At 43.2% G+C, this 16,662-nt stretch overlaps 1 protein-coding gene across 1 annotated transcript in view; it reads right to left on the reverse strand.

Annotated features, from left to right (window-relative positions):
• LOC309551481 (vomeronasal type-2 receptor 26-like) overlaps nt 1-16,662 on the reverse strand; it is a gene marked incomplete at both ends in the record, with an annotated part of 1,345,010 nt that overhangs the window by 1,311,589 nt on the left and 16,759 nt on the right. Inside the window, one exon of the mRNA XM_082252085.1 lies at nt 14,921-15,044. Within this exon, the coding sequence (XP_082108211.1) occupies nt 14,921-15,044 (124 nt within the window). The remainder of the gene's footprint in view (nt 1-14,920; nt 15,045-16,662) is intronic.

The following is a 16,662-nucleotide window of genomic DNA, read 5'->3' on the forward strand; positions in this document are numbered from 1 at the left end:
ATATAAAAACATATTAGTGTATCCATATGCATGGTACATGTCGTGAATATAGATCATATCCGCATATATAAATGCATGTACATGCAGAAACATACACACGCACAGCACCACATGAAATATTATGCACTAAAAAAATCCTGTATAGGAAAAAAAGGAAAATGAAGGAAAGGGGGATGTAAATCGGGGGGACTCACATAATGGAGGCAATTTCAATACCCTCATTGAGGCCGCCCGGCAAAAGGGCATCCAGGGAATATATCCAATACGTTTCCCTGGCACATAATCTCTTGAACCGTTCAGCCCCAGTGAGGGTCCTGGGCATTTGTTCATTGACCCACACAGTGAGGCCAGCAGTAGACCCTTGGTGGGCCTCAGCAAAATGTCGGGGGGGGGGGCACTACGTTTATCTTTTCCTGATTCAATAGAGCGTCTATGCTCACCAAAACGTTGTCGGATTGCTCTAATGGTGCGACCAACATAGATTAATCCACATGTGCACGACAAGCCATAAACAACAAAGTCAGATGAGCAGTTAAAAAATTCACCTAACTGAAAATCCTTTCCCTTAGTGTGAAAAGAAGTTTGGCCATGCTGAACAAAAGAACACATTTTGCACAGCGCTTTTCTGCATTGAAACATACTTTTTAAGGGGATGAGGATGGGTACATTAGTATTTGCAGTATTAGACTTTAATTTACTTGGGGCCATTTTATTTTTTAGACTAGGGGCTTTTCGGTATGTCACCATAGGTTTATCTGATATCACTGTTTTCAAGTGGGGATCTTCTCGTAAGATGCCCCAGTGTTTGGCCAGAATTTTTTCCATTTTTTTGTGTTGGAAATGATAGGTAGTGGTGAATCTAATGGTGGGATCCAGTGTGGACGAACTCCTTTTTGAGGGATTTTTTCCTTTGTATAATTCAAAGGCTTGATTGACCTTGTCCCACGGCAGCATGCACGCTCGGAAACGCGTCGCATCTCTGTGACGTCATCTGCATGCTCCAGCTGACCAAGCCTCGTTTACATCCAAGGACGCTTCCGCTCCAACTTTGCCGTTACTGCCGGCTGCGGTGAAGAGGAGACCGGTCCTTCAGAGCTGGCAGCATGGACTGGATGACCTCTTTCCAACCGACCAATCTTGGAGTTTTTCCCCGGAGGTTTCTTGATAGATGTCTTGCATACACGCACAAATGTGAGTGCATATGTTTTTATCCAATAAATGTGTTTTACAGTCCGCACTTAGAGGCACCTCTCTCTCTCTCTTTTTTGAAATCAGGGAAAGGCTGGATAAAATTAACACAAATAAATCACCAGGCCCGGGTGGCATACATCTGAGAGTACTCAAAGAACTTAGTAAAACTATATCTAGACCAATGTTCCTGATCTTTGCTGACAGTATTATGACAGGAAATGTACCAGGGGATTGGAGGAAAGCAACGTGATACCGATATTCAAAAAAGGGCAGAGGCATGTCCCGGGAAATTATAGGCCGGTCAGTCTGACATCGATAGTATGTAAACTTCTGGAGGGGATGATAAGGGACTATATTGTAGAGTTTGCTAAAGACAACAACATCATCAGCAGTAATCAGCACGGGTTTACTAAAGGGCATTCTTGTCAAACCAATCTCTTAACATTCTACGAGGAGGTGAGCTGTGAGCTAGATAGGGGGAGACCAGTGGATGTGGTGTACTTGGATTTCGCTAAGGCGTTTGATACAGTTCCCCACAAGTGCTTAATTAATAAAATAAGGTCTGCAGGAATCGACCACAAGGTTTGCTATTGGATACAGAACTGGTTAAAAGGGCATGTCCAAAGAGTGGTAATAAATAGCGCATACTCAGACTGGTCTGGGGTGGTAAGTGGGGTCCCCCAAGGCTCAGTCCTGGGACCAACCTTGTTCAATTTATTCATAAACAGCATTGAGGATGGGATCAGTAGTTCTATATCAGTTTTTGCAGATGACACAAAATTGGGCAGGACAATAACTGCACAGCATGAGGCAGATATCTTACAGAATGACCTGAACAAAATAACAGAGTGGGCAACGACTTAGCAAATGAGGTTTAACGTGGAGAAGTGTAAGGTTTTGCACTTGGGAACTAAAAACATAAAAGCACAATACACTTTAGGGGGGGAACCTTTGGGGGAGTCAAGAATGGAGAAAGATCTGAGAGTCTTGGTAGAGGATAGACTAAGCAATAGCATGCAATGTCAAGCGGCAGCTGCCAAAGCCGGCAGAATATTAGCATGCATAAAGAAAGGGATGTATTACAGAGATAAAACTATAATCCTACCACTTTATAAAACTCTGGTCCGACCGCATCTGGAGTATTCTGTCCAGTTCTGGTTGCCAGTCCTCAGAAGGGATGTGTTGGAGATGGAGAGAGTCCAGAGAAGGGCAACTAAACTAATTAGGGGATTGGAGGACCTTAATTATGAAGAGCGTCTACAATCGCTTAATTTATTCCCCCTGGAGAAGAGACACCTGAGAGGGGACATGATAGCAATTTATAAATACCTCAATGGGTATCTCAGCATAGGAAAACAGTTATTCAGTTGCAAGGATTGCATGAGAACTCAAGGACATACAATGCGATTAGAGGAGAAGCGTTTTGACCTGAGGCAACGCAGGGTTTTTTTTACTGTTAGGGCTACAAGATTGTGGAATTCTTTACCACAAGAGGTGGTTTCTGCGGGAAGTATGCCTATTTTCAAAAGACTCTTGGAGGTACATCTCAAGGATCAGAACATTAAGAGGTATGAGAGATGATTACGGCCACGCGCGCCTACACAGGTTGAACTGGATGGACTATTGTCTTTATTCAACCTCAACTACTATGTAACTATGTAACTAGACCAACGCTTGCGTGCGCCTTTGCGCACAAGCACAGGGGGACAGGGGGGTTTTATTTTTTTATTTTTTATTTAGCTTTTTTATTTTATTTTGACACCTTTCCTTTCATTTTTTTTTTAAATCATTTTTATTGTTATCACAGTGAATTAAATATCCCCTATGATAGCAATCTGTAGTGACAGATACTTTTAAAAAAAAAAAAATTGGGGTCTTTTAGACTTTCGATCTCTCCTCTGACCTTAAAGCATCTGACCACACCAAGATTGGTGTGATAAGATGCTTTCCCAATTTCCCAATTGCGCTGTTTATTTCTGGCGAAACAGAAGTCATGAAATGCTTGTAGCTTCCCGTATCTTAGGCCATAGAGATGATTGGAGCCATTCTCATCTCCAATCAGCTCCATGGTTAGATAATTGAACCACTGGCTGCACTCTCGGGTTAACCGGTGGGACAGGAGAGAAAAAACGCGGAAGGGGAGAGTCCCCTCCCACTGCTTGCAAAAGCAGTCTAGCGGCTAATTATCTGCTAGGATTGCTTTTACATGTAAGCCAACCACTGGCTGTAAAAAACAATACCAAGATGATGCCTAAATAAGCAGGCATTATCCTGGCATAACCACTCAGTCCAGCAACGCACCAGTATATTGCTGTTCCTTGTTTGGCATATATCATAGGTTCTCTTTTTTTCGTTCAGGCCACAGGCTGCATGAAAAAAAAAAAAAAAACTAATAGAAATCTCCGCCAGAAAATGTGTAGTACACCCATCATTAGGTGTCCAAAACATCCAAACCTACTTTGTAATGATGGGTATACATGACAAATTTCATGTATACCTATTTTTTTAACTCCTACAGCGCTGCCATCAGAGGTATCCATATATGCGGAGTGCAAACGCTGTTTGTGTGAGAATATATAAATCAGTGTGGCAGCTGATGAGTGTACCTGCAAGACAGACTGGTTAACAATAGAATAGAAAGAAAAGATTACATTGGTACCTGAAAAGTAAAAAATGATTAACAATGAAAAACAGTAACAAAGTACAGTAAAAGTAAACTAGGAAGAGTAGAAGTAGAAGAGCAGAGTAAGAACAGAAGAATAACTCAAACAACAACTATTTTTGGCTTTTTTATTTTATATTTTTTTGTAATTTTTTTTGTAACTTTTTTTTGTAATTTTTTTTGTAACTTTTTTCTTTCTTCAACTCAACTGCAACATTCCAGGTTAGGATCTCTCAAAATTACGATAGCCATCGAACATCTTTCGAGACCCTGTGTTTGTGTGCCCTACACTGTGTCGTGCTGTACCCTACACTAATACTCCACTAGTGTGTGGTAGCGACGGAAACAGTCCCCAATGCAGAGACCAGGTTGGTCAGGACAGTCAGGACAATAATAACGGGTGTCACACCTAAATCCGAGCCTGCTACAGACACAACATCTTCTTTGGGGGTTTCTTTTGGTAGGGGTACGTGGGAGGACTTGTGGAAAGCACCTCTCATGCAACTGGCTCACTGCATTTTGTAGGTGAAGTTGGGCAGGAGCACCCCCTGGATACAGGTGGGCTCCGATGATCTCTTCCTGGAATTCTAGGAAGGATCCAGTTCGTCCTGACGCTTTGTATAGCACAAAGGCGTTCAGCATAGCCAATTGGAATAAATAAACATACACTTTTTGTACCAGCGTCTGGCTTTACGGGCAACTAAGTATGGTGCCAAAAGCTGGTCGATAAGGTCCACCCCTCCAATATTAAGGTTATAGCCGCAGACACAGAGGGGTTTCTCCAAAACACCAGTTGCCGTATAAATTTGGACAGTCGTGTCTGCGTGAAGGGAGGACAGAACGAAAACATTCTGTGTATCCATCCACTTCACTGCAAGCAATTTGTCCATTTTCAAGCAGGCTCTCTCCCCCAATGAAGACGGGAATCTACAAGCCGTTGGGGGAAGCCCCAGCGATTAGGTCGCACGGTGCCACATGCACCAATTTGTAATTCGAGCAAGTGACTAAATAGTGCCACACTTGAATAAAAATTGTCCATGTACAAATGGTACCCCTTTCCGAATAAGGGTGACACCAAGTCACAAACTATCTTGCCGCTGCTCTCTATGTAGTCTGGGCATTTGGGGGGCTCCACAGTGCTATCTTTTCCCTCATAAATACAGAAACTAACTGTATAGCCTGTGGCCCTGTGTAATGTTCCGGTACCTTTGGTACCCTAAATTACTCTTTTCACAAGTGTATGCGCCCCACCATTCTCTTTTGGAAAGGTGCGCATACACCTTTAAGACTGAAGCTGTCATCACTCAGCGCCGGACTAGATGGCTATTTAAAGCGCCGGTTCTCACTCACATGTGTTCGTTCAAACACCCTTACCTGGATTCTAACTTGGCTTGAAGCTTTCGTGCTTGCAAGCATACTTCGCTGACGGAACCTCGCTGCGCTGATCCCTGCATCCCGCTTCCGGATCATCCGCTCCTCCTGAACCAACCTTCGGCTGTATTGCTATTAGTGCTAAGTACCCCGCAGGGGAACCCTCTATAAACCTTTACTAAGCTTACACTATCTAGCTCTGCATAGCAAAGACTATTTATCACATCTGCATATCTAGATTGCTAGCTCTTAAGACTACTGCTACTTATTCCTGCACTGGGTTGATCACTCTTGTATGTCCACCTGCTACTCTGTCATCTGCTACCATACATGATTGCTAAACCTACCTGCATCCATCTGCTACTGTCTTACCTTCAAGTGTCTGTCACCTACCACCTCCACAACCTGTCTCTTAAATCTTCATCACTGTGTTACTACATACATAAAGTCACTCTAGGAACCAGCTTGTTGAGTGTGTGTATTTACTAGCTGAATTAAGACCTTCCACACATGATGAGTCATTGAGGTTGGGAATGGTATCTCAGCATCTCTCTTACATGACTACTGAAGTGGAATATTTCTGCAGCTGAAAATCCACACCATATATGAAACGCAGGAGCGTTACAGATTGAACGAACCTACAAATGGATTCAGCAGAAATAACCACTCAGGTGACACAATTAAAACAGCAAGTAACTGCGTTAATACACGCACTTGCTGAATTAAAAGAAGACAATCAGGCTCTGTCGCAGCAGGTAATTAGACTGACACAACTTACCTCTGCTCAGTCCCCTGAACCCAAGATAAATCCCCCTTTGGTATTTACAGGCGATCGCAAAAAAATTCGCGAATTTAAAAACGCATGTGAGTTACTTTTTTTGCTAAAACCTCGTACCTATCTTACTGATCACATTAAGGTTTGTACTATTATTTCTTACCTAACAGGTGATCCTCAAGCCTGGGCAGACTCTCTTTTTGAGAAAAACGACCAGCTTCTCAACTCCTATGCCTTGTTCCTAGCAGAACTCACTAGCCTATATGATGATCCCAATAGGCAGAGTACTGCCGATCTTCAATTAAGATCCTTGAAACAAGGAAGGAGGCCTGTAGAAGACTTTGTCGCGGAATTCAAGAGATGGACCCTTGATTCAGAATGGAATGATGCATCTCTGAAAACCCAATTTAGGCTTGGCCTATCAGAAGCCGTTAAGGACGAACTCGCCCGAGCGGATCTACCAAAAACCCTGGATGCATTAATACAACTCAGTATTACCATAGATAGAAGACTACGAGAAAGAAAGGCTGAGAAAATGGGTATGCCATTATCCGTTTCCTCTCGGATTCCGGCCGTTAACCCCGTTCCTATGGAGGTAGGAACCATACGCCCACCGCTATCAACTATGGAAAAAGCCAAAAGACGATATGAAAATCTCTGCTTGTACTGTGCATCCCCGGATCACAAGATAAATGTCTGTCCCCTAGTCAACAAAAAGAAGGGTGAGTGTTCACATGTCCTCCTAGGGGGATTGACAACTTCATTCACTAACCCTTACATTTTTGTTTGTTTGACATTACAGTGGGACCAGAACAGGATTACTACTAAGGCCATGATTGACACAGGATCTTGTGGAAATTATATAGATATATGTTTTGCTGCTTCAAATAAAATTCCTATTATTTCTAAACTTAAACCTGTCTCAGTAAGTCTTATTACAGGTGTTCCATTATCCTCTGGTCCAATCACCGATCAGACACAAGCACTTCTAGTCACTATTAACGAGTCTCATAGGGAGACTACTACCTTCGATTTAATATCTTCACCCCACTTTCCCATTGTGTTGGGACTTCCCTGGTTACACACACACCAACCAACCATAGATTGGAAGGAACGGTCCTTGGTCTTCCTCTCTTGCTATTGCGAGTATACGTGTAACCTCCCATCTTCCGGGAAGATTCTGTCTATGGTGACAGATGAGATTGCACCACTATGTTATCAGGATCTTTCTGAGGTTTTTCTTGAGAAAAATGCTCAAGCATTACCTCCTCATCGAGACTATGATTGTAGCATTGATCTACTCCCAAATAGCAAATTACCGTTCGGTCATGTTTATCCTCTTTCACAGGATGAACTTTCCCATCTCAAAACCTATTTGGATGAGAATTTGGAAAAAGGTTTTATTAGACCTTCCACTTCTTCCACAGCAGCAGGACTCTTTTTTGTTCGCAATAAGGACTCAAGTCTCAGACCTATCATCGACTACAGGAAATTGAATGCTATCACAATAAAAGATCGCTATCCTCTACCGCTTATCCCTGAGCTCATTGAGCAGGTGCGTGGAGCTACCTATTTTTCAAAATTGGACCTGAAGGGAGCATACAATCTCATTCGAATGCGTGATGGAGACGAGTGGAAGACTGCATTCAGAACCAGATACGGATTGTTCGAATATCTTGTGATGCCATTCGGGCTATGCAACGCCCCTGCAGTTTTCCAACGATTTATAAACGATATTTTTAAAGACTTACTAGATGTCTGTGTTGTGGTATATCTGGACGATATACTTATATATTCACGATCCCTGTCTGAACACATAAGACATGTAAGACTTGTACTATTGAGATTGCTTGCACATAACCTTTATGTGAAACTGAAGAAATGCTTGTTTCATAAAGACGAGGTACTCTTTCTAGGCTACATCATATCCAAAACAGGAATCGAGATGGACATGAGTAAAATATCCTGCATTCAGGATTGGCCTACACCAACCACACGCAAGGCGCTACAGCGATTCCTGGGATTTTCAAATTTCTACAGGAAGTTCATTAAAAACTTTTCTGCTATTGTGAGACCCCTCACACAGCTCACTAGCATAAAGAAACCATTAAAATGGTCAGAAGAAGCCAATAAAGCTTTTCACTTGTTAAAGACAAGGTTTACTTCCGCTCCCATATTACGCCATCCAGACCCATCCCTCCAATACATTCTGGAAGTAGATGCGTCAAACATGGCAGTAGGAGCAATACTCTCCCAACGACCAACCCACACTTCACCACTTCATCCAGTCGCCTTTTTTTCTAAATCCCTAAGCAGTCCCGAGATAAATTACCCCGTGGGTGAAAAGGAACTGCTTGCTATAAAATTGGCTCTGGAGAATTGGCGACATTTACTCGAAGGCACCCAATTACCAATAATAATATACACGGACCATAAAAACCTCCAATATCTTCAGACTAGCAAAACTCTCTCGCACCGACAGGTACGATGGTCACTATTCTTTCTAAGGTTTAACTTCCTAGTGACCTACACACCTGCAGATAAGAACAAAAAGGCGGATGCACTATCACGACTATCTGAAGAAAACTACTTTGAAATCCCTTCCGTTCCTATAATACCTCACAAACGCATTATTGGAGTTGTCCGTTCCTTGAAGGAAGAGGTTTTGCATGGTATAAGTTTGGATTCACCCCCACCACAACTAAATACTTATGCAGAAGGCTTCCTCTACTACAACGACAAACTTTACATACCACCTACCCTACGCACCAAGATCTTAGAATTATCTCATGATGTGCCTATGGCAGGACATATGGGTATGACAAAGACTCTTAATTTGATTTCCCGGCAATTCTGGTGGCCTGACATGAAAACATCTATACAAAAATTCGTCTCTTCATGCAATGTCTGTGCCAGGTCCAAAATTGACACTACGAGACCATCCGGTCTACTATGCAGTCTACCAATACCCCAAACTCCATGGGAAGTTTTGTCCTTGGACTTCATCGTAGAATTGCCTCTTTCCAAAGGATTTAATACCATCTTGGTGTCAGTGGACCATCTGACAAAGATGGCACATTTCATTGCTATTCGCAGACTACCTACGTCCTAACAAACGGCAGAACTCCTGATGAAACATGTCTTTAGATTACATGGTATCCCAAAAACTCTTCTGTCTGACCGTGGATCCCAATTTATTTCTAAGTTCTGGCAAGAACTATGTCACATACTACGGATCGAGCGGAAGCTCACTTCTCCTTACCATCCGCAGACCAACGGACAGACTGAAAGAGTCAACCAATGCATCGAGCAGTATTTACGTTGTTATACTTCTTACCAACAGGATGATTGGGTGGATCTTCTCCCTCTGGCAGAATTTGCCTACAACAACGCAACCCACAGTACAACCAAGCAGAGTCCGTTCTACTTGAACTATGGGTTTCATCCCTCTATTCTTCTACCACGCATCCTTCCTTCAAACAACCCAGTAGCCTCAGACTATCTTACCCAAATAAAGGATTCTCTGGGTTTATTAAATACTACCATTGCACACGCTCACAGTCAACAAAAGAAGTACTATGATCTTCGCAGAAGACCTTCTCCACAGTACACTATCGGGGACCTCGTTTGGCTCTCAACAAAAAATTTAAGATTGAAGATCCCTAGCAAAAAGCTTGGACCTCTGTTCTTGGGACCTTTCCCAATCAAAAAACTTATTGGAAAAGCTGCAGTACAGCTTACATTGCCAATAGACCTAAAAATCCATCCCATTTTCCATGTGTTGCTACTGAAGCCCCATGTTCCGGACCACGGAATAAGGCCTAATATTCCACCTCCGCCTCCTGTACAAGTTGAAGGTGGAGAAGAATACGAGATAAAAGAGATTCTGGATTCTCGTATCTACAGAAGAAGACTTCAGTACTTGGTTAGATGGAAGAACTATGGGCCCCAAGACGACACCTGGCTAAACACCTCTGAAATACATGCCCCTAGATTAATCCGCAATTTTCATGCGAGATACCCAGACAAACCAGCTCCAGAGGCCTTCAGGAGCCGGCCTTAAGGGGGGGGTATTGTAATGTTCCGGTACCTTTGGTACCCTAAATTACTCTTTTCACAAGTGTATGCGCCCCACCATTCTCTTTTGGAAAGGTGCGCATACACCTTTAAGACTGAAGCTGTCATCACTCAGCGCCGGACTAGATGGCTATTTAAAGCGCCGGTTCTCACTCACATGTGTTCGTTCAAACACCCTTACCTGGATGCTAACTTGGCTTGAAGCTTTCGTGCTTGCAAGCATACTTCGCTGACGGAACCTCGTTGCGCTGATCCCTGCATCCCGCTTCCGGATCATCCGCTCCTCCTGAACCAACCTTCGGCTGTATTGCTATTAGTGCTAAGTACCCTGCAGGGGAACCCTATATAAACCTTTACTAAGCTTACACTATCTAGCTCTGCATAGCAAAGACTATTTATCACATCTGCATATCTAGATTGCTAGCTCTTAAGACTACTGCTACTTATTCCTGCACTGGGTTGATCACTCTTGTATGTCCACCTGCTACTCTGTCATCTGCTACCATACATGATTGCTAAACCTACCTGCATCCATCTGCTACTGTCTTACCTTCAAGTGTCTGTCACCTACCACCTCCACAACCTGTCTCTTAAATCTTCATCACTGTGTTACTACATACATAAAGTCACTCTAGGAACCAGCTTGTTGAGTGTGTGTATTTACTAGCTGAATTAAGACCTTCCACACATAATGAGTCATTGAGGTTGGGAATGGTATCTCAGCATCTCTCTTACATGACTACTGAAGTGGAATATTTCTGCAGCTGAAAATCCACACCATACATGAAACGCAGGAGCGTTACACCCTGTCACACAGCTTATACAGCTTGACCCCGTATCTGGCACGCTTGCTGGGGAGATACTGCTTGATAATAAGGTGGTCAGTAAACTTAATCAGGGACTCATCAACGCAGACAACTTGTTGGGGGGTAAACAAGGCTGCGAACCGCTGATTCAAGTGGTTTACAAGGGGCCGAATTTTTTGGAGCCAGTCATATCCAGGGTCTACCTGAGGACGACAGAGTTAATTGTTGTTGAAGTGCATGAACCACAGAATTAGCTCGTATCTCGCCCTGGACATGGAAGCAGAGAACACACGCATATGGTGAATTGGGTTAGTGGACCAATATAACCACAACTCACTCCTTGTGGTTATGCCCATGTTAAGGGAAAGGCCCAGAAAGGTTTTAAACTCGGAAACCATTATAGGTTTCCAGCCGAATTGTCTGGCAAGGGAAGAATTTGGGTTGGCAGCGATGAATTGACCAGCTTATAAATTGCTTTGGTCCACAATAGTTCTGAAAAGATCTTCCGTGAAAAACAGCTAAAAAAAAAAATAAGGGGATTAAAATTGGCTGTTTCCATGTGTATTCCGGGTTGGCCAGTGAATGGGGGAAGTACGGGCGCTGTAGAATCAGTGGGATTCCAATTAGGATATGCCAGCGCATCAGGGAGGGCACTATGGGCTCTACGGGCCTGTCCTTGAATTTGCACTGGCTGCGTGCCACTACTTGTGCTAGCCACTGCACCAGCTTCAACTGCACTTTTGGGACTCGCCACGTCACCAAGTGATACTGCAGTGCTGGTATGTCTAGGTCCAGGGTGTACTAGGCCGCTGGTACTTGCCAGTTCACCAGAAGTGTGAGCGGCACTAATACCGACACTCTGCTCCATATGAGCACCCTGCAATTCCTGCACCTCAGCAACTCCAGAATGGGGTTGGGTACGCCTGATCCTAGCAGGGACCCATCTGTCGTCGGAGCTATCTGTCAGGGAGCCACTGCTGTCTACAGGCTCATACACTGACCCTGATTCTGCCAGTGAGGCTTTCCCATCGTTCTCATCTGACATTGTCAGTATCCGGTAGGCCTCTTCACTAGTGTACGAACGTTTGGTCATTTTAGCAACTAAATTTACAGGTACACTAGTGTGACTCACACGTAAAAAAGTACCTGGTTGTCGAGGACTATTTGGTCGCTACAAAAAAAATTGCTAGTGCCAGCAGAGATCAGGCCTGACTCTGCCAATGCAGCGGTTTTGTGTGTTGTGTTTTTTGGAAGTGACAGTAATCTATTGATTACAGCAGTTTCTGGCAGGTGTTGTGACTGATTCTGCTATTGATGATGCATTTTGGGGACCCTAAACCATTGGGGACACTAGTATAGTTCTGATCAGATCAAAGATATTGATCCGTTCAGGTACTATACTAGTAATGGTTGTGTATGTGTATGTGTGTGTATGTGGTAATCAAGGGGTTAACTAATATTTCTAACTATGCGGCAGGGATCTGCACTGTCCTAGAATGACGCTAATGCTAGCTAATGTCACCTGTGACACTAATAATAGTGATCAGAAAAAAACTGTACACTAAAAAAGTGACACTGTGACAGGGCAATGAAGGGGTTAACTGGGGATTATCAGGGGGTGATTAGGGGGTTAAATATTTATTGGGGGGGTGACGGGTATCCAAAGCCTAAAAGTAACGGTTGCAAGCGCTAAAACAAGTCACAAGTCACACTATTACAGAAATATAGACAAATGCTATATACTGTCTATAGTGTGCAATGTGACAGGGGGTGTAGGGGTTAACAGGGGGTGATTAGGGGGTTAAATATTTATTTGGGGGGTGGCGGTGACCCTAAACCTACTTGGGACATAAACTAACTCACTAGCGCTAACTGAAGTCACAATCACACTATCACAGAAATACAGAAAACCACTATATACCTGTATATAGTGTGCAATGTGACAGGGGGGAAGGGGTTAACTGGGGGTGATCAGGGGGTTAAATCTTTATTGGGGGGGTGGCGGGTATCCTAAGCCTAAAAGTAACGGTTGCAAGTGCTAAACCAAGACACAAGTCACACTAATACAGAAATATAGACAAATGCTATATACTGTTTACAGTGTGCAATGTGACAGGAGGTGTAGGGGTAAACTAGGGTGGGGGTGATCGGGGGTTAAATGTACCTAGCTAGGTGTGTGGAAGTGTGCTGTGTGCAGTACTCACATTTTGATCCTCTCTCTTCTCTCGATGAATCCAAAAAGGATTTTGGGAGAAGAGAGCGGGTCATTTCTGTGCCTGTGTTTACATTACACAGGCACAAGTCAGTCTGTGATTGGTCAGGACCGATCAACAGGTCCAGGCCAAAAATCATTGGCCTGGACCTGATGACTGATCGGTTCTGAACCCAATCAGACCATCAGCGGGGCCAGGGGCGCGTGGGAGCGCGCCCCTGGCCCCGGGAATGAGCGCCGTACATGTACGGGGTTTTGCCTGTACATGCCAGACTGCCGCCGTACAACTGTAATGAGCGGTCGGCAAGTGGTTAACCACTTGGTGACCACCCTATAGCACTTTCACTGCTACAGGGTGGCAGCTGTGTGCCAAATCACATATATATATATATATATATATATATATATATATATATACACATGATTCTGCATTTATGCCTGCAGGGGGTGCTAATAGAAGCTGATCTGCGGTTCCCGGGGACTCCATGTTCTTTGGGACCCGTCAATCATTAGTAAAACCCAGAGAACTGAGTTATGCCCATGTAAACAAGGCATACAGTACCTCAGTTCTCACAGGGGGGAAGAGATGGATTCTGTGTTCCTGCAAAGCATGGACTAGAATCCGTCTCTTCCCCTAGAGAAAGCTGCACACTGTGTACACATAAACACTGGCTAGGCACACTAGTACAGTGACAGTGCATATTTTTAGCACTGATCACGGTTCTGGTGTCACTGGTTCCCACAAAGTGTCAAAGGTGTCAGTTAGTGTCCCGTAGTCCACCGCAATATCGCAGTCCCGCCATTACTAGCATAAAAAAATTCCAAAAATATATCCTAAAGTTTGTAGATGCTATAACCTACACATAAACCAATCAATAAATGCTCATTGGGATTTTTTTTTTTACCAAAAACGTAGCAGAATATACAGTATGTTGGCCCATATTTATGAACAAATTCGATTTTTTTAATGTTTTTTTATTGGGTATGTTTTTAGAGAGGTATGTTTGAGAGCAGATTTTTTTTTTTTTTTTTTCAAAATTGTCTGTCTTTTTTTTAGCACAAAAAATAAAAAATGCAGTGGTGATCAAAAACCACAAAAGAAAGCTCTATTTGTAGAAAAAAAATACCTACATTTTATTTGGGTACAGTGTCGCACGGCTGCGCAATTGTCAGTCAAAGTAACATTGCTGTATTGCAAAAGAATGGCCTGGTCATGAAGGGGGTAAACCTTCTGGAGGTCAAGTGGTTAATTTACCTTAACATTTTTTGGAGTTATGATGTAATATTAAATATGAATTAAATACCATACAAAACAAACACATTGTTTGGAACAATATATATGGTGAATATCATAAGAAAGTTTTAGTCATGAACAAAAAGTGATGATGACCTACTGAAAATAAAAGCACCTTCAGCCTCAGTGGTGGCCATGACACAGTCTATCTGTAACCCTAACATGTATGTAACAATGACATTCCCTTATTTTACCATTTTTGGTCTCTTCAGTGAAATCTCCAGACCACTTTTAGGTAAGTGTAAAATTGTTGGAGGCTTTCTCAGGCAGACAGTTGGAGGAATCTGTTTTATGTTGCTTGTTTGAGAAAGCCTCCAACACTCCCAGAAGGCTCAGAGTTAAAAGAAAAGTGCAGCAATCTTTACCAAAAAAGGCAGAAAGGCGCCATCAGTAATTATTAATTTCATACAATGTAGGGAGATGTTCAGCCAGCAAAGTGTAAAGTGGTTACAGAATCACTTTAAGGGACTTTAAAAGTTTTCATTTTCTAATTCAATATCAGAGTTTCTATTTAAAGAAATATAAAGCTTACCGGATTGGTTTGATATTTCTCCTTCTGAACATGGAGCACAATTATAACAACATGGGTGATATCCTTCTCTTACAGATTTTCTGAACCCTGGAAGACATTCCTCGGAGCATCGACCCCTTGGGACCTAAGATAATATGGAAAGATATGAATTATTCAAGAGTAAAACTACTGTAGGTAGGGATTGAAAAACAGTTTGGACAAACACCTACATTTGCAGAGCGTTTGCCCCGCCGAACACCTTGCAATGCACTGAGTTCTGCATAGTGCATTCTGTGCCCTGATTGGGCAAAGCTTTGCCCAATTAGGGTGCAGTGTAAGCTGGTTGTTAAAAAAACTGTGTGGGTCCCCCCAAAATCCCTGCCAGACCCTTACACGGGCTGGCTGCCTGGCAGGTCAGTAAAAGGGGGGGGGGGGGGGTGAGCAAGAGTCCCCTAAACCATACCAGGCCACATGTTCTCAACATGGGGGATGGGTGCTTTGGGACAGGGGGGGCATTTTTTTTTTATATTTCAGGTCGCTGGGACGCGTATTTACATTGAGGGACATTGTGTTTTTAATTTATTTTTTTGATAAAGGAATTGTCAAAAACATGTCTCTTGTGTTTATTACTTTTTGACACTTTTTTGCTGAATGAATAGGAGTACTATGTGTCCGATACTCATTCACATGGGGGGCTGGGATTTGGGGGCCCCTTTGTTAAAGGGGGCTTCCAGACTTCGATAAGCCCCCACCCAAAATCCCCCACAACCACTGGCCACGGTTGTGGGGATGAATCCCATGTTGAGGTCATGGGGTCTTTTATGGTTCAGGAGGGGGAACGCTTGCTCCCCCCCTTTTCCTGACCTGGCAGGCTGCGTGTCTAGATAAGGGTCTGGTAGGGATTCTGAGGGGAGCCCACGCCATTTTTTATTTTTTTTTTACATTTTGGAGTAGGGTTCCCCTCCAAATCCACATCATTACGGAAGGGTCGGATATGGACTGGGGGGACCCCATGCCATTTTTTACTTTATTTTTGTTTTTTATTTTTATGCCGGCAATTGAAACCATGAGTCATTTTAAATGGGATTTCACACCCCAACTTCATTATATCCCTCCAGAATGTGATCCACAAAGTCTGCAGTAGGGATATCTTTACTCCAGGAGGTTACCATCATGTGGTGGAGGAATGTTGACAATTGTACCTCTAGTGAACAATAGATATCCGATATTGAGTAACGCTGACCATTAACTAAAGTATCCAGAAAGGAAGTCCAGAATCTCTGGGACATAATAGCACATATTCTTGATACATAGTCCGATAACTGCTAAGCCTAGAAAGCGTTATGTGTTGGCAGGTGATATTTCTCAGTCAATGTAGAAATTTGTTCAAGGACCCCTGAGGACATATCAACAAAAACAGGGATTCAACCTTGGTTAGCCCTTTAAAAAAAAACACAGTCTGAAGGCTTCATGTTGTGCAGCTTGCGGGAACATCGTGTTACCATTGATAGGTAAGTGTGGTTGGAGACGAGTGGGGGAGAGATTCAGTCATTTCCTGACTTCCCTCCATGTGATGATGGTAGCCCGCAGTGGAAGGTGATGCTGAAGGGGGTTGGGGAAGAGACCTCAACTTGCTGTGGAGCAGGGCAGTTAGATTAAAGGGATGCAACAGTCATGCTCTTGAGTGAATATAGCTTTAAGCTGACTTCACCTAATATAAACCTGCCCTTCAAAATACAGTCCTTGCCTCATGCTGCCAAACA

Source organism: Pelophylax lessonae, assembly GCF_965119305.1.
Source record: "Pelophylax lessonae genome assembly, chromosome: 1".
Classification (NCBI taxonomy): domain Eukaryota; kingdom Metazoa; phylum Chordata; class Amphibia; order Anura; family Ranidae; genus Pelophylax; species Pelophylax lessonae.